Here is a 25,615-nt window from a genome sequence, read left to right on the forward strand (position 1 = left end):
AGCTCATGTCTGAAAACTAATTCAAATGGACTAAATTTAGTTGATTTATTAGGTGCATCCCTAATTGGAAAAAAGTATAAATGGAATTCCTTTATCCCAATCCTCTGGGTAGTCTTGACCATAAGCACTCAGAATGGTCTTTAAAGCTTGATGCCACCATTCTAATAGTCCTTGCAATTTTGGATGGTAAACATTTGATATAAATTGTTTTATCCATAAGCTATCCATAACTTCCTTGAATAACTTTGACCATTTGACCATTGATCTGATTGTATCTCCATGGCTAGTCTGTATCTTGTAAAAAAATTTTGAATAAATTCTACAATCCTTTTAGTGGTGATATTGCAATATGGAATGGCCTCCAAAAATCTAGTAGATACATCCATTATGGTCGACACTTTTTGTTTTAGGCAGAGGTCCTACGCAATCAATTAAGACTCACTTAAAAACTTCCCCAAATGCGGGAATGGGTACTAAGGGTGCTGGTTTTATCACTGCCTGAGGTTTTTCTATTACGCGACATGTGTGACATGTCTAGAAAAATTCAACAAGGTCTTTATGCAGTCTAGTCGAATGAAAATATTTTTGTATTTTGGTTTGTTTTCCTTACTCCCTAATGCCCTACTACTGGTACCTCATGTGCTACCTGCAACGCCTCCTTTCTGTAACCACTGGTAATACAACTTGATGAACCTCTGCCCATTTTTCATCTGCCTGAATATGTAATTGTCTCCATTTCCTCATCAAGACCTTATTTTTAAGACAGTAGCATTCTGAGATACATGCAGATTCTTCTTTTATGTGTGCTGTTTGATACAACTGCCTTTTTTTTCATCTGTTTGTTGTAATTCAACTAACATCTCTGAACTAAAAATATCTACTGTGTCCTGTACCTGGTCTTGTTTTTCTCTCATCAATTGATCAAACATAGTTTCTGATAATTGAATTTTAACTGCCTTATCTTTATTCTTTCTCCTCCTGTTTCAGCCTGTAGTTTTGTGACCTTGTTACCACACAGTCTGGAAAAATCCCAGGATATACTTCCTGTAGTACCTCAGTTGCCTGATTATCCATTAGCTTTTCAACCACAGTAGGCATCACTCCCACCTGTGATCCAGCTACATTATTCATGATGATAAAGTGTATTTCCGGAACCAAGAATTTCTGTCTTGCTCCTACCACGACTTCACCACTTTTCACTGGACTCTCCAACCTTACCTTATACAATGGAACATTACTGTTCTCACCTTGAATTCCACATATTACCACCTTTTCTGTCAATACTCCTTTCAAAGTAAATACCTCCTCATCTGTCACCAAAGATGGACTTACTCCTGTATTTCTTAACATTTTAATTTCTTTTCCCAATCCTCCTGGTATGGAAGTAAACCTTACCTACACAGATAAATTCCTTAAAGAGATCTGGTATTTTCTTGTTAACCAACCCCTGATCAGGCTGTACATTCTTTTGCAGCTCTTTAGCTTCCACTGGAATCTCCTTTACCAATTTAATAAACTGTACTGGCTTATCCTGTTTTACCACATCTGTCTTCCCAGTGCTTTTCTTAAACTACCGATACTGTGACTTCATGTGTCCTACTTTATTTCAGTGAGAAACCTGAGGGCTTTTATTTTTTCTCCCTCCCATGGGTTTCTTTTTAAACCTGTGGTAAACTATCTTCAATGAGAGATAGTAGGAACTGCAGATGCTGGAGAATCCGAGACAACAAGGTGCAGGGCTGGATGAACACAGCAGGCCAAGCAGCATCATAGGAGCAGAGTCTTCCTTTATTACATGAGGATTTCTCTTTACCCCAATTTCTGTCCCTTCATTGCAGTGCTCGATTCTCAGACTCCAGCTCATAAACTCTGAGCTGGAGTTCCTCAAGCAGTCAACATTTGCTGCAGTTGTGGTCACTATGAACCACACTGTGGTTCACCTGCTCTCATATCATGCAGGTATAACACGTCACCTGCTCCTACATCTCTATTTTATTTACTTAGTTCTTAATTTGTCTTTTCTAATTTACATTTTTTTTAGTTTGTAATCTGTGAAATATTTCTTCTATTTACCTTTAATCTTAAAATAACTTAGATATTCAAATTAGCAGCTATTACCAACAAAAGAATGAATGTTTTCTTGTGACATTACTCCTTGCTTTATGCTGGGTCCCCAATCCTGGGCTTCAACTCCTCCTTTTAAAAAGGACTTACTTTGAACTAAAAAAGCAAACAAAAAGGACCTCTTCCCCTCTGCACCCAAGTCCCATGCTGCTCCAAAATCCCAGAATGTTTGCACGTTCTGCCCATGACTTTGTGGGTTTCCTCTGGGAGCTCTGTTTCATCCCATTGCCCAAAGATGTGCAGGTTAGTTGGGTTGCCATAATAAATTGTCCATAGTGTCCAGGTATGTGCAGGCTAGGTGGTTTAGCCATGGTAAATGTGGGGCTACAGCGATAGGGTAGAGGGCTGGGTCTGGGCAGGACACTTAGCAGAGGGTCAGTGTGGAAAAGATGGACTAAAGAGTCTCTTTCCACACTGTAGGGATTCTATGAAATATACACTCACTATGTGTGTATCTCTCGCTGGATGTAATCTCTCCTTACTGACTATATGAAGCCTATTGATTCAAATGCTCATTGTTCATTGAGCCCCATATTGACTCTTCTGTTTCAAACTGCACACTTTGTTCAATCCATCAATCATTCTTCATGGATTAGATACCATTCACTGAGTCCAATGCTCACGATTCTCTGATTCCAATATTTACCCATCTGTGATTTTCATTAATCTTCATTGATTCCAATGCTAATTTTTTCACTGTTGCTCATGCTTGTTCTTTCCTTATTCTGATCACCATGTTGCATTTTTCAATGCTTTCTCTTTAATATTTAAATAAATATTCATTAATTACTCGCTCTGCATCCAGTCTGAGCTTCGAACACTGCAACACATCAGCAATTTACCTGAATGCTGTGTTTCAGGAGGAAGTCACACCCTTACATCAATGACCTCAAAATTCAGGGTCAGGAGGATGTGACTACAAGTGAGTTTATTTATAGCAAACTGACCATAGTGCCATGATACGGGGAGCCATTCAACTGGGAGCAGAAATGAGAAAAGTAGTTAATCAGGGATAGTGTAGTCAGATTCTGCTACCCTCATATCTAGTTTTTTTGACATTGCCAGTAGTTCCTCTAGATGTCAGCATTAGTTCACTCTTCACTCTGGTCTCTGAATGAAGAGGTCTTGGGTTCAATGTAACTCCAGAAATTAAGCCCAAAATCTAAACTGACACTGCAGTCTAGTACTGAGGAAGTACTGCAGTATTGAAAATATCACTTTTCAGCTGAGATATTAAACCAAAGTCCTACCTTCTGCCTCACATGAACATCAGAGATCTTATGGCATTATTAGAAGGAGGACAGTTCCATCAGTAAACACTTATCTCCATCCAAACACCTTGAAAATAGATTATTTGGTCATTTATTCTATGGGTACTTGTGAGATCAAGCTGAGAGCAAATTAACTTTTTCTTCACCAGAGTGAAATATTTTACCATATTTCAAAAGTTGCTCTGGATTATTTCTCAATCCCATCATTTCTGTGATCTTTCTATTCCCATTTTCAGATGAAGTTATACATTCTTTGCAATCCTTTCCAAAGATATGCTCTTCCCCCTTCCAATCCCATTTTCTTCTGCCTTTATCCACAGATAAAATTGCTCTCCCAACACTTACAATGTTATTTTCAACCTGCAATATGATTTTGATTCTCTGTTCAGGATTGTGTTGTTTGCAAATTTCAGCTGAATCACACCCCCAGCTCTACTTTTGATGCCCATACACCAAGAGACACTCTTAGGCTTTAAATTTTGCTCTGCAGAATTGGAACAATTCCTGCCTCTGTAAGCCTGACTCCAGGAAGAGTACCCTGATGAGGTTGGTTGGCTGATCAAGCTGGTTTGTTGATTTGCAGACGTTTTGTTACCATGCTTGGTAACATCCTCAGTGTAGCCTCCGATGAAGTGTCAGTGTGTTTTCCCGCCTGGTTTTTAAACTCTGTGGTCCGTTGAGAGTACCCTGATGTTCTGATTTTCATTTAAGCTGGAGAAGCGACCCTGGAGTATGTTTGGAGGTTTCTGGGTATGCAGGCATTCTGGGCAGAAAGTACACTGAGGATTTTTCAAAGCTATGTGGAAAGCTTAAACAAAAATAAAAAAGGACATCCCACATACCATATCACCCCTCACAATACTTTACACTCTTCCCATACCCAATTCATGCCAACTGCTGACAGTTCAGGCTATCTATGCCAACCTATTCCCTTCTACCTATATTCATAACTTCCATGTCAAATTAGTGCCACTTCATTCTAACCCATGCCCCTACCACACACCACCCTTTGCCCTTGCATGCACTGTGGCAAATTAACCAATATGCACAATGGATAGATCCCAAGACCCATGTCAAGATTAAATATAGTTCTTAAGTAGCTATTGAAGAAGTCACAATTAAAAGAAGCACTCTAATTGATTTAACATCTCACAATCTCTTCTAACAGCAAACATTTGAACTCACAGTCACACTTCAAAGAACTTAAAACAATTTGGAGCTTCAATCAAACTCTGAAAAAGATAGGCACCCCACTGTGATCATGAAAGGTTGTGAAATCAGTCATGAAGCACTAATCCTGTTGTGAGAACTTTCAAAACTATGGCAAAGGGCAGTGTGAAATAACAACAAACAGAAATTATTTCCAAATATTTAAGGGCTAGGATATTTTGTGACCATAAGAGGTGTATTTTGTCCTGGTTTCTTTTGAAGACAGATTTTGAGCCAAATTTATCAAGCTTTCTCTTCCAAGCCAATAAAGTAAATAGGTTGTGAGGCCTCAGGATTCTTTTCAAAGTTGGAACAATAGAAGCAGCATGAATGAGTGGAGTCAGGGTCCCACAGAACCAGAGTTTTAGTTTATATACTAGATTATAGAATAATAGATTTTTAAATTACTAAACAGGATCTGTTCCAATATCATAACATCCCATAGATATACCCTTGGCAAAGGCAAATGTCTAGGCTATCTCCTTGATATATTTGAAGGGGGTTTGGTCTGCTCTATAACAATTTAGACAACTTGACCGCTTGAAAATTCTCTTGACTATTATTGTGACAGCTCCATGTTACTGTTAATAATTCCAAAGGGCACCTTGTCTTTTCTAGAGGACACCTCATATCTCCCAAAGGCCACCTTACTTATCCCAAATGGCACTTGACACCTTGTAAATGTGTCCCAGGACTTTATCCAAAATGTTACCATACCTCACCAAAAAGGTTCTCCAAAGAACTCTTAAGAACCTGAGACCTTCTTCTACCATGTCTAAAATATACATGGTCATGTTTTCGAAAGCCCACTAATGAAGATCAGGTCTGACTGAGTCGGCTGTACCTGACCATGTGCAGTTGACCACGAACTGTGGATGTACAAATTAAGACCCATTCCCACTCCCCATATGTTTTGGGGAGGGGTAAGTGGGGGGAGACAGGAGATTCCAGATTAGCAGCTTCACACTCATTTTCACTGTGAAGAGCCTCTCCCTCTGTCCAGAGATTCAGGCCTTATTTTCTCTCATCTATTTTCTTGTTAACAATTCTGGGATAATCCCAGAATACAAAGATTAGCTTTCTTTTTCGCTTCTTTAATGTCTCTCCTCATCTCTTCTGCTTTCACTTTAAACAAAAAAATTGAGGAATTTGTGCTTGTTTTGTCACTAGGACGAGTACATCCTTTAGTTATCTCTACTATATCACTGAGCAAAGCTTTCTCCTGCCATAGTGCTGAACTTATAGCTCTGCCTAATTTTCTGTTTTATTTTCTTTCATCCCTCACTGAGGTCATTTTATCTAAGAATTGTATTACTGCTCTTTATTCCCACTGAACTCTAAATGTTTGACTTCCCATCTTTTTCCAGTGTTTCCTGATATTGCTAATTCTCCCCCACCTCATTTGGCCATGTGAATGGTGCTTAACATTGTGCAACCATCAATGAACATCCCTAGTTCCAATCTGCAGGAAAGGTCATTGGTGAAGCAGCAGAGACCCAGATAATGTTCTGAGGACCCGGGTTTGAGCCCTGCCACGGCAGCTGGTGAAATTTGAATTCAATAAACTATCTGAAATTAATAATCCAATAATGATCATGAACACGTTGACAATTGTTGGAAAAACCCAACTGGTTCACTAATGTCTTTTAGGGAAGGAAACTGGCATCTTTACCTGGTTTGGCCTCCGTGTGACTCCAGACCCACAGCAATGTGGTCGACTCTTAAATGCCCTCTGGGCAATTAGAGATGGGTAATAAATGCCTCTTCAGTGACTCCCTCATCCCATGAATGAATAAAGGAGCTGGAGATGGTTGGGCTTAGGACACTACCCTGAGGAACTCCTGCAGAGATGCTCTGGAGCTGAATGACTGATTTCCAACAAGCACAATCATCTTTCTCTGTGCGAGATGTGACTCCACCCAGCAGACAGCTTGCCCCCTGATTCCCATTGACTCCAGCTTTACTAGCTGTTGTTGACGCCTCAGATGGTTCAATGCAGCCTTGATATTAAGACATGTTGCCACATGTCTGGAGTTCAGCTTTGTCCATGGTTGGACCAAGGTTATGATGTAATCAGAAGATGAAGATGTCTGTCCAAACTGAGCACCAAACAGTAGTTCACATTAAGCAGGTGCTGCTTGATAATACTGTCGCTGACCTCTTCCATCATTTTTATTCTAAGAGTAGACACATAGGCTGATAAATGCCTGGATTGAATTAGTCCAGATTTTTGAGCACAGGACATTCCTGAGTGATTTTCCATATTGTCAAGTAGATACCAGTGTTGTAGCTACACTGGAACAGCTTGGCTAGGGGTGCAGCTAATTCTGGAGCATAAACCTTCAGTACTATTGTTGGAATGTTATCAGGGTTCAGAGCCTTTGTAGAAACCAGTGTCTTCAGCTGCATCTTTATATCTCATGCAGTGAATCGAATTGGCTGAAGACTGGTATCTGTGATGCTGGGGACCTCTGGAGGAGGTTGAGATGAAATATCCACTTGGAATTTCTGGCCGAAGGTGGATGCAAATATTTCAGCTTTGACATTTGCACTGATGTGCTGCTCTTCTCAATCGCCAATGATGGGGATGCTTGTGGAGCCTCCTGTTGGTTGTTTAATTTACCACCACCGTTCACTCGTGAATGAGTTTAGAGTTTAGATCTGATCCATTTGTTGTCATTTCTCTTAGTTCCATCTATCATATGCTACCTCCACTGTTTTGCACCCAAGTAGTCCTGTTTTTTAGCTTCACCAGGTTGACACCTTATTTTTAGGTATGCTTGGCACTGCTCCTGGCATGTTATCCTGAATCCTTCATTGAACCAGGATAGACCCCCTGGCTTGATGGCAGTGGCAGAGTGGGAGGTATGTTGGACCGTGAAGTTGCAGATTGTGCTGGAGCATGATTCTGCTGCTGTTGGTGCCCACAGCACCTAATGGATGTCAGTTTTGAGTTGCTACATCTGTCTGAAATCTGTTTCATTCAGCTCAGTGATAGTGCCACACAACAGAAGGTAGCTTCACAAGGACTGTGTGGTGATTACTCGTACCAGTTTTGTCGTGCATGGATGCATCTACGACAGGCAGATTAGTGAGTAACAGGGCAAGTAGGTTTTTTCATCTTGTTGATTTCCTCATTTGCCACAGACCCAGTTTAGCAGCTGTGACCTTTATTAATCAACCAGTGAGTCAGCAATGGTGCTGCTGAGCCTTCGTGATGAATGATTCATAGAAGTATCATCAAATCCTGACAGTGTGGAAACAGGCCCTTCGGCCCAACAAGTCCACAGCGATGCTCTGAGCATCCCACCCAGACCCATCCCCCTATAACCTACTTAATCTACAGATCCCTGAACACTATGGGCAAATGGCCAATCCTCCTAACCTGCACATCTTTGGACTGTGGGAGGAAATCGGAGCACCCAGACGAAACACACGCAGACGCTGGGAGTATGTAGAAACTCCACACAATTGCCCGAGGTTAGAATCAAACCTGGGTCCCTGGTGCTGTGAGGTAACAGTGCCAGCCACTGAGCCACCGTGCTGCTCTTCCCCTACCTCTCAATGATATTGAAGTCCTTCAGCCAGACTACATTCTGTGCACTTGCACCCTCAGTGCTTCCTCCAAGTGGTATTCAGCATGGAGGAGTCAGGACTATGAACAGCTGACGGAAGATGGTAGGTTAGGAAGCAGGAGGTTTCCTTGGCCAAGTGACCTGATACCATGAAACTCCAGGAGGTTTGAAGTCAACCTTGAGAACACCCAGGGCAACTCCTTCCCAATGGCATTCATTGAGCTATCACCTATGGTGTGCCTGTTCTGCTCGTGGCATAGAATGGTGGTGATGGTGTCTGGGATATTGTTTGAAAGAAATGATTCCATGAGTATGATGATGTCAGGCTGTGGCTTTAATGCCCAGATATTAATGAGAAGGACTTTGCAGAGTTGACTCATCAGGGTTTGCTGTTGTTGTTTTCAGGTGTTAGGTTAATGCCAGATGTCTATTTTGTTTCATTTATTTATTTTTTTTAAGAGGGCATTAAAGAGTCAAACACATTGGGTTTAAAAATTCCATGCAGCCCAGACTAAGTAAGAGTAGTGAATTTCTTTACCTAAAGGACATCAGTGAACAAACTGGGTTTTTATGACTATCAACAATAGTTTTATGGCTGCTATTAGATTAGCTTTTAATTCCAGATCTTATTGAATTTAAGTTCCACCAGCTGCCACGGAGTTTTTTGAATGCATTTCCAGAAAATTAGCCTGTACCTGTAATTTTCTTGCTAGTGACATTACCACTGCATTAGCCTTCCAAGTACTATCTTCCACAAATTTGAGCACACCCACATGTGCCTTGGGATGTTTTATTACATCAAAGGTGATTTACGCTTCTATTGTTTTTGTTGTTCATATTCTAACTCGTACAAAATATCACGTAGTGCTTACCACATAAACAAGCTAATGTGAGGCCAGAAGTCAAGAATAATTTGATCAGTGCTACAAAATATTCAATGCAAAATGTAAGTCAGCGGTGAAAATTTTAATTCACCACATTTTGCAGTAAAAATAACAAAAAGTTATATTTACTTCTTTCTGGCTTTAGGTGCCACACTTTCCTGGCAGGTTTAATCTAGTCTGTCAATCTGATAGCCTGTCAGTTTCATAGAACATTGGACATAGAACCTCGTCTGAGATTTCACAGTTCTTTGCTTGAAAAAGCTTTTGACATCTTTTGTATACAATTCTGTGAAAAATTTCTCTTCTGCCCTTTACCGGCTCATGGAAATCTGGAATTCTTTCCTTTAAAAATTGTGAGTCAAGTGAAAATTTTGAAATTGAGATTGATAGATTTTTGTTTCAGTTTTAAAGAGTAGGGAACCGAAGCTTGAAAATTACATGAAAATACCTATAGTCTAAGTGCGTGGTGGAACAGGTTTGATGGGCTCTGTGATAACAAGGTGTAGAGCTGGATGAACACAGCAGGCCAAGCAGCTGATGAAGCTGATGAAAACTGATGAAGGGTCTAGGCCCGAAACGTCAGCCTTCCTGCTCCTATGATGCTGCTTGGCCTGCTGTGTTCATCCAGCTCTACACCTTGTTATCTCAGATTTTCCAGCATCTGCAGTTCCTACTATCGTTGATGGGCTCTATGTCAAGTTCACAAATTGTCACTATTCAAAACTGCAGTCAGCCACAAATTCTCAGAAAACGTTCTTGCAAATGTTCTGGCTCAGCCTTTGCTAGTTTTCTACTCAAGTGAACAAGCCCTACACATGAAATGTAATTATACCTAGTATAATCAGAATTACGATTCCTGATGGTAGTATTAATTCTGTGACTGGGGGAGTCAGCATGTGATTACTGCCTGTTAGTTCACCTTCAGCATTTGCAAATACAGCAGGTGTCATGAAATTTTCACAATGACTCAGAATTCTGAAATTTATTTGTAAATTCATTTTTAGAGACTGCAAGACCAGACAACAGAAACCCACCCACCGTGTGTCTGCTTTTAATGTGACTGCACTTGTCACCAAACTTTAATCTTACAGGTTCAGAAAATGAAATAATCAATTTCCTGCAAATGATGTCTACATGTCTGGGTGACATCTTTCAAGTGCCAGATGTTCCAGGACTTTCATACGCAGAAATCCCATCCAACATATTAGACGCTATATATCAAAAAATTATCACTTTCTGGAAGAAATTCAAATAAGAGAAGACACTTTCATCACAAAAAAATATATTTCTCTGGAACAAACCTGGGAACTAAAGAACATCTTAATCGTGAACCTTCCCTCAAAACAAACACAGTCAATCTGGATACACCAGAGCATTATGGAGTGATTCTGAGCAGCCAGACTGGGCAGAGCACAGTGAGGGGTATCAATGTGTACAACATGCAGGAATGAATCCTCTGCCAACACCATCTTCCCTTAAGGTAGCACTGCCTCAGCTGTTTGTGTGTAGCTCAGCCTCAATTGCTTCAGTGTGGCATTCTGTTTGGATCGTTTTTCTGTTGCTTGAGCGATGCTTATGAAAGCATTAAATGGAAGGGAGAATGACTGCTCACAGTGGGCTACCAGGTTAGCTGCCTTGCATGCTGAGCTACTTGGGGGTTAGCTGTCACACTGAGATGGGAGTGGGATTGTCGGGAGCTTGCAGGAAGACTAGTTCTTAAAATTTAATTTCACCTTCAAATTGGCAAAAGTTAATCCGTCAAAGAGTGTGTTGGAATTCATGTGGACTGCTATCTCAGGGAGAGCCAAATGATATGGGGAGACAGGTGGCGTGGTGGTTAGTGGTTAGCACTGCTGCCTCAGTGCCAGGGACCCGGGTTTAATTCCACCCTTGGGTGACTGTCTGTGTGGAGTTTGCACATTCTCCTATGTCTGTGTCAGTGTCCTCCCTCAGTTCTAAAGATGTGAAATTTAGGTGAATTGGCCATGCTAAATTGCCCATAGTGTCCAGTAATGTTTAGCCTCAGTGGATTAGCCATGGGGAATGCAAAGTTACCAGATAGGGTAGATGATGGGCCTGGGTGGAATGCTCTTTGGAGGGTTGGTGTGAACTCGATGGGCGAAAAGGTCTGCTTTCACACTGTAGGAATTCTATGATGTTGGGGTAGCATTAGCATTATCCTGTTTGTAAACAGGTAGCAACGAACCTTTTGGACTGTCAAACGAGAATTCAAAGTTTCATTTCAAAACTTAACATGGTGTGGTTTAAATATATAACTTTGTGAACCCAGTACCAGAGGCTAGTCTATCCTTTGAGAAAGATCCCTCACTCAAAGGAGGTCCAGTAATCCAACCAAGTCCCCAGTAATGATGAACTACCCGCTCTTGGCTCTGCAGGGAAGTTTTCCTCCAATGCCTCTCTTAGTGGCACTTTGTGAGGAGACGCTACACTGATACAAAAATAACTTGCATATCATATTGATACTTGTTGATGTGAGAATAAAAGTAGCATGGCACTAACACATTGACCATTTTACTCAGCTTTTCTCTGAAGCTTTCAGACTGCAGAGACCGCATCAATTCCGCTGTTAGAAAATATAGAAGCAGTTCAACCAATGCAGTGAAGCTTCTGTGCTTAACTAGATAAACATTTTCTTTTAGTATTTGCGCGTAAGAGTTGTAGCCGACTCAGTGTTCCTCCTGCTCTGCTCTCCACCAGTGCTGGGAGCCATTTGCTCATACACAGAATTCTCCTCTTCTTTCTTTGTCACCCTCTGTAAAAGAAATGTGTATATTTAGGGTCATTTCCAGCCATAGCTTCCGGTTCATTCAACAATTAACTGAAAGATACGTTTTCAGTACTCAACATCAATCCATATCTGAATTGTGTCTTCAGCCCAAGGAAAGGCCCCTAAGAAACCACCATGATATTGCCAGACATATTAGCAGGGTTGACTTGGTCACAAAGATAGGTTTTAAATTAGCGACAAAGAGAGATAGAGTTAAGTGAGCTAAAAAGAGAGAGGCAACATGAGGTTTAAGAAGGGAATTCCAATGTTTAAAGTCAAGGAGCTAATGTCAGGACTACCAAAGATAGGTTATCTAAAAGTCTAGAACTGAAGGAGCACAGAGATCTCAGCATGTTGTAGGACTGGAGAAGATTAGAGATATAGGGAGGCTGAGGCAATGGAGAGGTTAGAGCACAAAGTTAAGGATTTCATAGCTGAGGTAATACTGGACTGGGAGCCAATGTAGATTTAATGAATTGTATTGGGCACATATATCAGTTGTCACAGTCCCAGGACATCATTGCAAGAATGAATGAATGAATGAATGAATGAATGAATGATTGATTTATTGTCACATATATCTAGAGAGATACAGTGAAAAGTGTTCTGTTGCCAGAATCTGGCGCCATTTTGAGATACAAAAGAATAAAAAGAAAGTACTTAAGTAAAGTTCAGCTTCAATGGCCGTAGTCCAAAACATGGCTCCAGGACTTCTGCAAAGTCCTTGCTGTAAGCCTACTGCAGCCAGGAGCTCCTGCTCCCAGCACTGACACTGCTGCAGTTGACGACCTGCTGCTGCTGAAAGGGTCCACACTCCAAGCCTACCGCAGCCAAGAGTCCCCACTCCATCATCACTGTAGCCAATGCCCTTCCACCATTCTGGGAATCCGTGCTTCGGGCCTATGAAGTCAGGAGTCAATGCCGACACCACTCGGCCAAATCGACTCCAGTGAAACATCAACAAAGAGAAAAGTTCCTCAGGATAGTGTCCCAGGCCCAACCGTCTTCAGCTGCTTCATCAATGACCTTCCCTTCATCATAAAGTCAGAAGTGAAGTTGTTAGCCAATGCTTGTGCAATGTTCAGCACTATTCCCAACTCCTCGGATACTGAAGCAATCCGTGTTCAAAAGAAACAAGGTCTGGACAATATCTAAGGATTGGGCTGACAAGTGGCAAAAGCTACATTCATAGCACATAAGCACCTTACAATGACCACCATCTACAAGACAGAATCTAACCATCTTCCAATGACCTTCAAAGCCATTACTATTACTTAAACCCCATTACCAACATCATGGGTTATCATTGACCAGAAATTGAACTTGATCAACCATAGAAATACAGTAGCTACAATAAGTTAGTGTGTAATGGCTCCCCAAAGTGTGTCTACCATCTACAAGGAACAATTCAAAAATATGATGGAATATTCCCCACGTCCCTGGATGAATGTAGCGCCAATAATGCAAGAAGCTTGACACCATCCAGGTTAAAGCAACCCAACTAATTGGCACCTCCTTCACCACCTTCAAGATTCACTTCCTCCACCAATGATGCACAGTGTCATCAAGTATATACCATCTACAGATTGCGTTGCAGAAATTCCAAGGTTTCTTGGACAGCATCTTCCAAACTCTCAATCTCCACCATCTAGAAGGACAAGGCAGCAGATAGATGGGAACATCACCTAAGATTCCATCCAAGCCACAAAACATCCTGACTTCGAAATATATCGCCGCTCCTTCAGTGTTGCTGGGTCAAAATCCTCAAACTCCTTTCCAAACAGAACTATGAGCCTTGCTTTACTCCAAAAACTGCAGCAGCTAAAGAAGGTGGTTCACAACCCTGATTTCCAGGCAATTAGGGATGGGCAATGATTGCCAGCCCAACCACTGATGCCCACATCCCACAAACAAATTTTAAAAAAGTTCATATTAGCAGAAGTGCAGTTTAGTTTGTGAAATGCTCCAGGTTGTCTGAGCTAGAAGGAAATCTTCAGGATATCAGAGCCGGAAGGAAGTCTAAAATTGTTTTAGCAGTCATGAAGAAGGCTGGAAAATAACCTTAGCTGCTGGTGCAGTTTAGTGAAAAACATCAGTGAGTTAACTTGTGTCAGTATACCTCTGAGGGACATATTCTAGATATCGGGTGAATGTCAGGAAGTTATTGAAAGGAAATGCTTGCAACCTTGTCAGTTGAGCAGGAAATTAAACTTGGAAGACAGAAACAATACCTAACTGGGCTAAATGTCTATGAATAATATTATTGTGAAGAAGGGTTACATTTGTCTTCTTCCTCTTTATAAGATCTTTCCAAATTCTTTTGATATTATTCCTTTTGTTTAATAAACCTACACTCCTTTTTGGCAGCTTCTTGCAAATACATTCAGTGACGGACAACTACTGTAATGACTAAAGTGCAAAAATAAAACTGATAGTCTATCAAGCCAGGTTTCATTCTGCAACCTGACTTGTCTAGTTTTACTATCAGCTGGGCTGATAACATGTTTTTGCAGCAACTTATAACAAATGCTTTTTGGAATTCCAAGAATATACATCTGGCGGTTCCCTTTTATTTAATTAATTATTTTTATCCTCATAATAGCTAACAAGTTCATCAAATGGCATTTCACTTTTGGGGTGGCATGGTGGCTTAGCGGTTAGCACTGCTGCGTCACAGTGCCAGGTACCCAGGTTCAATTCCAGCCTTAGGTGACTGTCTGTGTGGAGTTTGCACATTCTCCCCATATCTGAGTGGGTTTCCACTGGGTGCTCTGGTTTCCTCCAAAGATGTGTGGGCTAGGTGGATTGGCCATGCTAAATTGCCCATAGTGTCCAGGGATGTTTAGGTTAGACATGGGGAAATACAGAGTTAGGGGAATGAGTCAGGGTGGGATGCTCTTCAGACAGGCAGTGTGGACCTGTTGGGCCAAATGGCCTGTTTTCACACTGTAGGGATTCTATGATTTAAAACTTTTTTGACATATTCTAACAGCACTGTCAAAACTTCCTTAATAACTAATTTCCAGGATCTGCTGCATTTTTCCTTTAATAGACTTCAGCACTTTGTTGATGACTAACTGAAAGTTAGCAGGTTTGTAGTTTCCTGTTTTCTCTCTCCTTCCTGTCTTGACTAACAACGTTTCATTTGCTAACTTCTAACCTGCTGGGACTGTTCTAGAATCTAGGGAATTTTGGAAAATTATAGCCAGTCTATCTACTATCTTCACAGCTATCTCTTTTAAAATCCCAATATGTACATAATCAGCTTCTAGGGCCTTGTCAGCTTTTTGACCTTCCTGTATTTTTTCTCTGCTAAGATGAATTATCTTAATTGCCTCACTCTTATTAACCTCTAGACAGGAGTAAAGAGTGGAAGATAGGCAATTTTCACACAAAGAGATCGTGGTGATGGGGCAGATCTGGAGATGGCAACTTAGTTCAAGTCAAATAGGGTGGTAAGGTTGCAAACAGTAGTGTAATCTTCGGCGGTGGCCAAGGAAAGGAATGGTGTTGAGTTGAGTTTTTTGATGGGGACAAAAGACAATGGTTTTAGCTTGTTTGATGATTAATTGCCATAAACATTTGAGAGAAGAACAACTGTTAGGAAAAAAAAGACACTGAAATTGCCTATGTTGCTGTTAAAATGTCTCTGCTGCCATGACTATACACTTCTACTGGAGTTTGGTGAAAATCCTCCTAGTTTGAGATATCCTTTGTTAGGGTCTGGTTAATCACATTGTTACATTATTAATATCTTCATTTAGGGTTAAGAACATAAGGTTTATTATTATAATTGCTTATACATAGAGCATCTTTAACCCTGGGGGTCGAAGGGGCTGTATAACCAAGTTGTCAATAAACTTTATCTACAAAGCAAGGTGCATTTGGTTTTCTGTCTCACTGACTGGCTTAGAATCACATCAACAGCTTTCACACTCTTCCTTCACTTGCTGCCCTACTTCTCTTTCCACTTGTAACTCCATTGACACCACTGCTGCTGTTAATGAAATGGGGTGAGTTGAGAGCTATTAAATGCTTTTTTGAGTGAGATTTCTGATCTTGTACCTCTGTCTTATGTGGAGAAGCATGCCATGGAAGGTGCCACTTCATCCTCCCATTATGCCTTTGTGTCTATATCACAAATTATTTGGCAGGATGAGTTGGGTAGACAAACTTGGAGATTGGTTCCTAAATCTCAGCTTTGAATGACAGAGAAACTAGGGAGTGGATGAGTGGTAAACGACAGCTCTTGCCCATCCAAAACTCCACAGCCATCGTTATAAGATTGCTTCCATACACATCTCAAATATGCTCAAATCTAAACCAGTGTGTGGCCAGGGAGCACAATGTCTGGTACCTATCATTAAGAGTGGGGAGAAAATTACAAGGGATTGATGGCCACCGTGAGGGGGTCAGTGTGTCTGGAAGGTCCCACTGAACTGGAAACAGGTCAATTCTAATGCCCTTTTTCACAAAAGAGGAAAAGACAGAGAATTTAAAAAAAAGCCCTAATTATGACCCAGCAACTGGAAAAATAATATTATCCTTCAAACAGATCCATGGCTTAAGCAAATTAAAATCGTAAGTATCAACTATGTGGATCCAGAAGGACCTGACGTGATGTGTCCTCTGGATACATGCTAGATAATACACTGATGGGGAGAGTTCCAGAGATCCATACACTGAGTGGAGTGCTCCTGGGATCTGTGTTGGGAAGATGTACTGAGTAGAATGCCTCTGGGATCTGTGTTTGGGAGATGCACTGTGTATGGTGTCCCAAGGCTCTATGTTGGGGAGAAGTATCGAGTGCACTGTCCCTAGGATCTACGTTGGGGAAAAGTACTGTATGCAGTGTCCCTGGGATTTGTGTCGGGGAGATGTACTGAGTGGCTAGAGTGTAGAAACAGAAGATCAATCTAAATCAGAAGATGTTGTCAGAACACTCCACGGGGCTCTGGGATGATGGCTGTAAGTTGTCTCCTTGACCTGCTGTAGGAACATCCAAAGTGCTGTTACAAAGGGAGTTCCAGGATTTTGATCCAGTCACAGTGAACATACGGTGATACAGTTCCAAGTTAGGATGGTGTTTCACTTAAAGAGGAACTTGCAGGTCCCCATATATCTGCTGCCCTTGTTTGTATTGGTGGTAAAGGTCTCTGGTTTGGAAAGTGCTGTCAAAGTGCCTTGGTGATTTACTGTAGTACATCTTATAGATGGTGCACATTGCTGTCAGTCGATTGGACTTTTTTGACCTGGATGGTCTGAAGTTTCCTGAGGCCCCTTGGAGCATCCAGGCAAGTGGGGAGTACTCCATCACATTCTTGACTTGATGTTTTGCATCAGGAGACAGGAGGCAAGTTCCTTGCTGCAGGATTTCTAGCCATTGACCTACTTTTAATATGTCTTGTCCAATTCTGTTTTTGTTCAATGGAAACCTCTGGGATGTTGATGCTGGGGAACTCAGTGATGTTAATGCCACTGAATGTGAATGGGAGATGCTTGGATTCTCTCTTGTGCACTTGTGAGTTGTGAATACTATTTGCCACTTGTCAGCCTGGATATTGTCCAGAACTTATTGCTTTTGAACATTGTCTGCTTCAGTATCTGAGGAGTTGTGAATGGTGCTGAACATTGTGCAGTCATCGGTGAATATCCCCACTTTTGACATTATGGTGAAGAGAAGGTCAGTGATGAAGCAATTGAAGATGTTTGGGCTTAGGACATGACCCTGAGGATCTCCAGAAGAAATGCCCTGGAGCTGAGATGATTGACCTCCAACAACCATCTTCCTTTGTTCTTGATATGACTCCAAATAGTGAAGAGTATTACCTCCAATACCAAGCCCATCCCCCAGACCCCTCCTGCACCTAATTCCCATTGACTCAGGGGAGGCGATGGCCTAGTGTTATTATCGCTGGACTGTTAATCCAGAGACCTAGATAACATTCTGGGGACCTGGGTTCAAATCCTGCTTTGGCAGATGGTGGAATTTGAATCTGATAAAATATATGGAATTAAGAACCTAATGATAACCATGAATCCATTGTCGATTGTTGAAAAAACCCACCTGGTTCACTAATGTCCTTTAGGGAAGGAAACTGCCATCTTTACCTGGTCTGGCCTACATGTGACTCCAGACCCACAGCAATGTGGTTGACTCTGAACTGCCCTCTGGACAATTAGGGATGGGCAATAAATGCTGCCTGGTCAGTGATGCCCTCATCCCATTAAGAATGAAGGAAAAAAAAGGTTCCTTGATGCCACACTTGGTCAAATGCTGCCTTAATGTCAAAGGTTGTCACTGGAACTTCTCCTTTTGAGTTCAGCTCTTTTGACAAAAGCTGTAATGAGATCAGGAGCTTCGTGGATCTACAGGAAGTCAGACTCACTATCAGTAAGCAGGCCACTGTTGAATAAACACTTTATAGCATCACTGGTGACACCTTCCACCATTCTGCTTTCCTCTCTGACTGTGGTGGAGCAGAAGTGGCTCCTGGGAAGTTTAATTCTTCAGCCTTATGAAGAGCAAATGAGGAGGAATGGCACACTAAGTAGATTAGAAGTGGTTAATGTGAAGAATTGTCCCAAGATGAGGGAACCTAAGGTACAGATTGTTTCATGACATGTTTGGGAGTTCTGTTGGGCAACTTTATCAAACACAGGGAGCCATCAAAAGCCAGTAGAGTTGGGAGACAAAGTTCTGAGTCATTCAAATGGTGGTTAGATATAGTAACGTGTATATTGTGCTGAAGGCATCCCTTTTCAATACTTTTTCTTTCTGTAATGGTAGTGATGTTCCATTAGGCACTTACTTTAGCTCTGCATGTCTTCAATGTCAGTACAGTGCTGTAGATCACACTGAACAGAGTCAGGATACTGAGAAGTCCCATGGTCAAGAGCATTACAAACTGGAAACCTGAAACACAATAAAAAATATGATTGAAAGAACACTGCAATATAAGACTGTAACCTCAGGTATGTTAATATAAACAAGATTGTGATAACTGCATGCCTTTCTATCAAACAGATCTATTTCGTCATCTAGTGCCCTAAAAATGTCCAGAGATGTCTTCAAAAGTAGAGTTTGCAGCATTCCCATTGAATTAGTGGCATGGCACAGTGGCTCAGTGATTAGCCCTGCTGCCTCACAGCACCAGGGACCTGGGTTCAATTCCACCCTCAGGCAACTGTCTGTGTGGAGTTTGCACATTCTCCCCATGTCTGTGTGGGTTTCCTCCCACAGTTCCAAAGATGTGCATGTTAGGTGGATTGGCTGTGGGAAATGCAGGGTTACAAGGATGGGGTGGGTCTAGGTGGGATGCTCTTTGGAGGGTCAGTGTGGATAGGCCGAGTGGCCTGCTTCTGCACTGCAGGTATTGTACTGAATAGAGGAGATATGGGAAAGCCATTTCCTCTGCTGGAAGAGTCCAGGGTGAAAAAAGGAGGACAGGTTTTGAAATTAGAATGCTAGACCATTCAGGAGTGAAATCAGGAAGTAATGTTTCATGGAGAAAATTCAGTTTATCCTCACTCCAATGGCTGGAACCATTTAATTGTAAAGCTGGAAGTTTTTTATGATTAGGCAATGTTATTTAGGGCTATGGGACAAAGGTTGGCAAAGGAAGTTGAGGTACATATCAATCATTATCTAACCCAGTGACAAAATGAAGGAAATACTTGCATTGATATCATGCCTTTCACAAGCTCTGAACTTTCCAAAACACTTTACAGCCAACTAAGTACATAACTATGGCTAAAGTCACTAAAGTTTATGGTTTTATATTTTTACATAGCCAATCTGTTTTAGACTGTTATGTGCTGATGAAAATCACAAATCTTAATACTGTGTAACTGTAAGAACAGTGGCTTATGAATTTCTTAACAATTAATTTCTTAATAATTAATTTGGAAGTTGGCCATCAGATAGCAAGTGGGGGGAGAGGGGATGTTGGGTAAGGCAAAATACTATATTTGTACACTGGGGTCTCTTCTGATATTGGGTTTGTTGCAACAGATTAGAGGAAGCTATATTCTGTGTCTAACCCAGTGCTGTACCTTTTTGGGACTGTTTGACTGGGACAGTGTAGAGTGAGTTTTATTCTGTACCTAACCTTGTGATATACCTATCCTGGGACTGTTGGATGGAACAGTGTAGAAGCAGCTTTATTGTGTATGTAATCCTGTGCTCTCCCTAACCTGGAAGTGTTTGATGGGACAGTGTAGAGAAAGCTTTATTCTATATCTAATCCTGTGCTACCCCTGTAAGATTTATCTTATAGAGGTTTATAAAATCACGAGGGGTATAGATAAGGTGAATGGCAGGTGTCTTTTCCCTAGGGTGGGCTTTTCAAGACTATGGATCATATTTTTAAGTTGAGAGGAGATTGAGAGGAGAAAGTGTTAGAAAGTACACGGAGGCAGCATGGATCTTCCAGCTGCTCCTGGGGTTGCAGGCTTAGTTAAAATTTATTATAGTTTTATTACAGTTGTTACAGTTATTATACACAGAGGATATGACTGAATCTATAAGACATGAGAGGCTTTTTTTTTTAAAACATAGAGTGGTTCATATGTGGAATGAACTTCCAGAGGAAGTGGTGGATGCGGCTACAGTTACAATGTTTAAAATACACTTCGATAAGTACATGAATAGGAAATATTTGGAGAGATATGGGCCAAGTGCAGACAGGTAGAACTAGTTTATTTTGGCTTATGGTTGGCTTGGACTGGTTGGACCGAAAGGTCTGTTTCCGTGCTGTATGACTCTGTGACCCAGTGCTGTACCTTTCTGTTTGATGGGGATAGTGTGCAGAGAGCTTTACTGTCTATCTAACCCTGTGTTGTACCTGTTCTAGGAGTGTTTATTTTTAACACAAGTTGCCTAAAATTAAACAAGTCCCATCCACCTGTGTGAACACATTAATAAATACACAAGTTAACCCAGAAGTTATACAAATCCGTAACTGCTTTCACATTTCTGGCAATTCTTTTTGCTGGTGAAGATGATGGTCCCACTCCCTTTTTTCCCTTCATAAGGGGGTGGGTACAATTTCTCGATCTTGCAGAAATAGTTGTCAATTAAAGATGAGTTGAATCCGTATAATGTGACAGAAACACTGCCTGGTTTCCGGTTAATCTGGCAATGCAGGACTTCTGTAGAGTTGACATGGTGTACAGATGAATTTGTTCTCCCAATGCAAATCACTTCTTCATTGCTTCCTTTAAGGATTGTTAATTTTAGTTCTGTGTTTTCCTCGCAGTTGTGGGTACACTCTAGAGTGGCCTCACCAGTGCTTTCAACCTCCACGGACATAGGCTGGTCAATTCTTAGTCCAGCTACTAGAAAAGATAGAAAGAGAAACCATTCATCCTGGTCAAAGTGTTATATCTATTATAATTATTCATTCTTAATCATTCCTATTTGCTTTTACGCTTATTTGTCTCTCCACTTGACTGATACCCTACCCAAATTTATACTCATCTGGTTCATCCCTCACTCGGCTTTACTGTTTGAAAGCTAAAACTTAATGGTGAAACCAGAAGTTGATTTGGTCCTGCCAATTTCCCATGGGGTGTTACATTAAGATCGTCCTCAATACAACGGCTTCAGATAGTGCAATATGTAGGCAGGAAAGTGACATAATTTGAGATGGGCAGGCCCTGGGATTAATTTTCAATATACTGTCTGGGAGCAAAACTGGCATCACATACTAACCATCTAGTAGAGAAACTGCCTGATTCACTTTTCTGATCTGGGAATCAAAATCAGCTGTTTTTTATAATGAGTGGCCAATCCTGAATGCCAATTTGGGTTGCAAGTTGAAAATTGAGTTCAAAATGACTCCTTTTGTTTTAGTTTGAATTCTTTTTGAAGTGTAACCTCATGTTCTCTTTCGCAGGGACACCAGAGTGAAGGGATATCCAAGACCTATGTAGATTTTCCCCCTGCCCCACCCCCGCCCAATGAATGCCATGCAGTAGAACGTTTCCCTTAGTACTATCAAACTATAGAAACATACAGAAACTCCACTCCCTCTATGCAATACTGATAAATACTAGTAGCCTGATAATGCAGCCCAGACCATGGCACAAGTAATAGGTCTCCAATCAAGGAAAGGAAAATTGTGCAGCTTAAGGCTCATCTCAATTTCTTTCTATCCTTCAGTTCTTTTCAAATTGAAGGTCAAGTGCAAGGTATTGTGCAAATAAATCCCTCACTTCCGATGGTTTTGCTGACATAAAAGGTGCCATGCCAGGGAACTTGTACCAGCTAACATCTGGAGCAAACCATGCAGAAGAACCAAGCAAAGCCCAAGATCCTCCCAGCAGTAAAGAAATTAGTGCAAGGTAATCAAACAGGAGGCTGGAACAACACAGCAAGCCAGGCAGCGTCTGGAGGAAAGGAGAAGTCAATGTTTCAGCCCTTCAGGACTGAAGAAGGATAGTACCCGAAATGTTGACTTTTCCTTTCTTCCAGATGCCTCCTGGCTTGGTGTGTTCTTCCAGCCTCCTGTTTGTCTACATTGGATTCCAGCATCTGCAGTCTTTTTGTCTCCCTCCAAAGAAATTAGTGCACTTGGCTGCAATTGGAATTACACTTTTCTTTGGCCTAAGAACACCAGGAATACTACAGAGAGAGCGAAAGAGAGATGAAAAAGAGAGAGAGAGGGAAGAGAAAATGAGAAGTTTTAGAACTGAAATCACAAATTGCAGAAAAAATGTTCCAGCCACTTTGCAAATAGCAAGGTCACACAATCTGCTGTGAGAAAAATAACCTAATCTGTTTTTTTTGGTCATGGTTAAGGGATACATTTAGCTAGGAGAAGTCCATTGTTCAATATGAAATAGTGGCATAGGATATTTTACAACAAACACACGAATGACCAGGACTGGGACATAGTTATAGATGGCCAAGAGACCTCATCTATGATTGTCTCAGTGGTAGGATATGGACCCAGGCATCTAGCTTCCAGATGTTCAGACATTCTGAATTAAAGGGATCACATTTACAGTACCATCTAAACATACAGACATTGTTTAAGGCTTGCTAATACGCTAGGACCGGATTTGGCAAAAATAAGTCTGTATGTTGTTTGTATCAAACAAGTAGACAGTTTGAAACTTTGAATTTTAATTACAAATGCAGCTCATAATTTTATGAACATAGGTTAATCTGTGTATTATCACAGTATAATACAGTATTATATTAAACAAAAATACTTGGATTCATACAGTTCTTGCAAAATCACCCTGAAATAGAGAGAAAGAGTGAATTGCTTTTGAAATAGTATCACTGTATTTATCCAACGTTAATAGCATATTGGCCATTTTGCACAGACCAAGGTCTCTCAAAGAGCACTGTGAAAAAGATTTACAAGGACATTACTGAGACTGGAAGGTTTCCATTATAAGGAGAGGCTGGGGCTATTTTCTCTGGAATGTTGGAGGCTGAGGGGTGACATTATAGAGGTTTATAAAATCATGAGGGGCATAGATAAGGTGAATAGCAAAGGTCTGTACCCTAAAGCAGGAGAGTCTAAAACTAGAGGGCATTGGTTTAAGGTGTGAGGGGAAAGGTTTAAAAGGGACCCGAGGAGCAACTTTTTCACATAGAGGGTGGTGCATATATAGAACAAGCTGCCAGAGGAAGTGGTAGAGCTGAGTACAATTGCAACATTTAAAAGACATTTACACAAGTACATGGATAGGAAGGGTTTAGCGGGATATGGGCCAAATGCAGGCAAATGGGACTAGTTCTTTTTAGGACCGCTGGTAAGCGTGGATGAGTCGGGCCACAGGGTCTGTTTGACTCTAGAACAAATAATCTGCTTTTTGGCAATGATAAAAGATAAATGTTGTTCTTTCTAAATAATACTATGGGATTTTTGACATTGACCTGAGTGGGTAAATGGAGCTGCTGACAGAATAGTACAACAGAGACAACAAGGTGCAGGGCTGGATGAACACAGCAGGCCAAGCAGCATCATAGGAGCAGAGAGGCTGACGTTTTCTGATGAAGGGTCTAGGCCCTTGTTGTCTCGGATTCACCAGCATCTGCAGTTCCTACTATCTCTGATTCAAGAATAGTACAACAGTCCTGTTTCACCCTAGATTTTGTACTCAAATCCTTGGAATTGTATTTGAACTCTCATCTTTCTGACTCAGAAGACAGACGATTAGCCACCAAGCCATGTCCTTCCCCTAACTCTGGCTGGTAGCTGGATATGTGTGAGTACTGCATTGATGTCCTGTCTCACACAGTTAAATAACTGTCGAATGTTTATTGGCTAGCCTCACAAGGGAATCGAGATTTTCAATGCGTTACAGGCTTTACTGAGCTTTATTGAACTGCGACTGTGACTCCTCCAACCTGTGGTCATAGACATCATCCACAACTACCACTTGGTCACACTTAAAACAACAGTAAAATTGATGCTGGTTCAGCATGTAAACAGGATTTCAGTGTAGTCAAGTCTTACATCATGGTTTATCACTTACCATCAGTAGCTTTGGAGTCTGAAACATTCCTGACAATGAGTGAGGAGTGAGGTAAATCATAGATTACTCAGCTAAAACAAGGGTTGATGGAATATAATCAACATCTGATATGACGTAATTTATCATTTATCACGGAAACGATACAGCAATAATTTTACAGATTGTGATCTTTGTTTATCGTTTGCCTCTTTCTGAGGGGTTGGGGAAAGGTTCCACATAAATCAGCAACTCAGTTCAGCTGCTGACACTCTAGAGAGTGACCCACTTTCTAACTTTGCTCATTCATTCATGGGATAGCAATGTTTCTTTATCTTACAGCAAAAGGTAAAAGGTAAAAGATAAAACATAAACCTTCACAACAGTGACTAGCGTCAAAAAGCAGATCATTGTCTGTAATGTGCTCCAGGAAATCCTGGGATTTTCAGGAACAGCAAAATTGTTATTTTAGATTCTGTTCAGAACCTGGCCTGTTGAAACAAAGCTAATCTGACCTATTAAACAGCAAGGATTAAAATTTAAAACAGACACATCAAACATTCTTGCAGTAACATCATAAATGATTACACATTTGCCATTGAAAATTATAAAATAGATTTGTTCAGTGAGGTACATGAATCAATGGGATCTGAAACACCTCCCATATAAGCATCTACCGTTATCACTCTGTTCTATCATTGTGGGATCAATTTCAATGTTAGCAGTCACACACTCTCTCCACTGTCTGCCTCAGTGTAGGTAATAACATCAAATCTACAGCACAGAAATAGTCCATTTGGTCCCGGCTTGGGTTTACATTCCTCATTAATTTCCTCTGACTTGCATGACCTCTTCCAACCCTGAACTCGTATTTCTCTAATCCCTTCTCTGTCTTGTAAGCATTAAACATCCTAAACATATCAACGCTTCAACTATTCAAATTCATATTCTCACCACCCTCTGTGTAAAAAAAGTTCTTCCTAACTTTGTTTGATCCGTTAGTGCCTATTGTATATTTTTGTCCCTTTGAATCATAGAATGGCTACAGCACAGTGGAGGTCATTCAGCCCTTGATAAATCTTAGCACAAGCAATTTAATTCATCCCACACCCCTGCCTTTTCTCCACAGCCCTGTACTTTTCTCCCCTTTAGGTGTTTATCCAATCACCTTGTAAAAGTTATAATTAAACATGCCTCTGCCTCTCTGTCAGTGCATTCCAGATTCTAACAGTATTCTAATGTCTACAGGACATTACTTAGGCCACTTTTGGAATATTGCATTCAATTCTG

The 25,615-nt window shown here is 41.0% G+C and overlaps 1 protein-coding gene across 2 annotated transcripts in view; it reads right to left on the reverse strand.

The window, feature by feature from the left end:
* Positions 1-10,030: 10,030 nt before the first annotated feature.
* LOC109914505 (T-cell-specific surface glycoprotein CD28 homolog) overlaps positions 10,031-25,615 on the reverse strand; it is a 19,983-nt gene continuing 4,398 nt past the window's right edge. The window contains exons 2-4 of one of the 2 annotated variants that reach the window (XM_020514098.2): positions 20,816-21,190; positions 18,664-18,767; positions 10,031-11,836 (exon numbers count right to left, since the gene is read on the reverse strand). In XM_020514098.2, coding sequence (XP_020369687.1) covers positions 11,720-11,836; positions 18,664-18,767; positions 20,816-21,190 — 596 coding nt within the window. In that variant the 3' untranslated portion in view covers positions 10,031-11,719. The remainder of the gene's footprint in view (positions 11,837-18,663; positions 18,768-20,815; positions 21,191-25,615) is intronic. The other variant, XM_020514100.2, reaches the window with a different exon arrangement.

This window comes from Rhincodon typus, chromosome 7 (genome assembly GCF_021869965.1).
Source record: "Rhincodon typus isolate 14 chromosome 7, sRhiTyp1.1, whole genome shotgun sequence".
In the NCBI taxonomy this organism is placed as follows: domain Eukaryota; kingdom Metazoa; phylum Chordata; class Chondrichthyes; order Orectolobiformes; family Rhincodontidae; genus Rhincodon; species Rhincodon typus.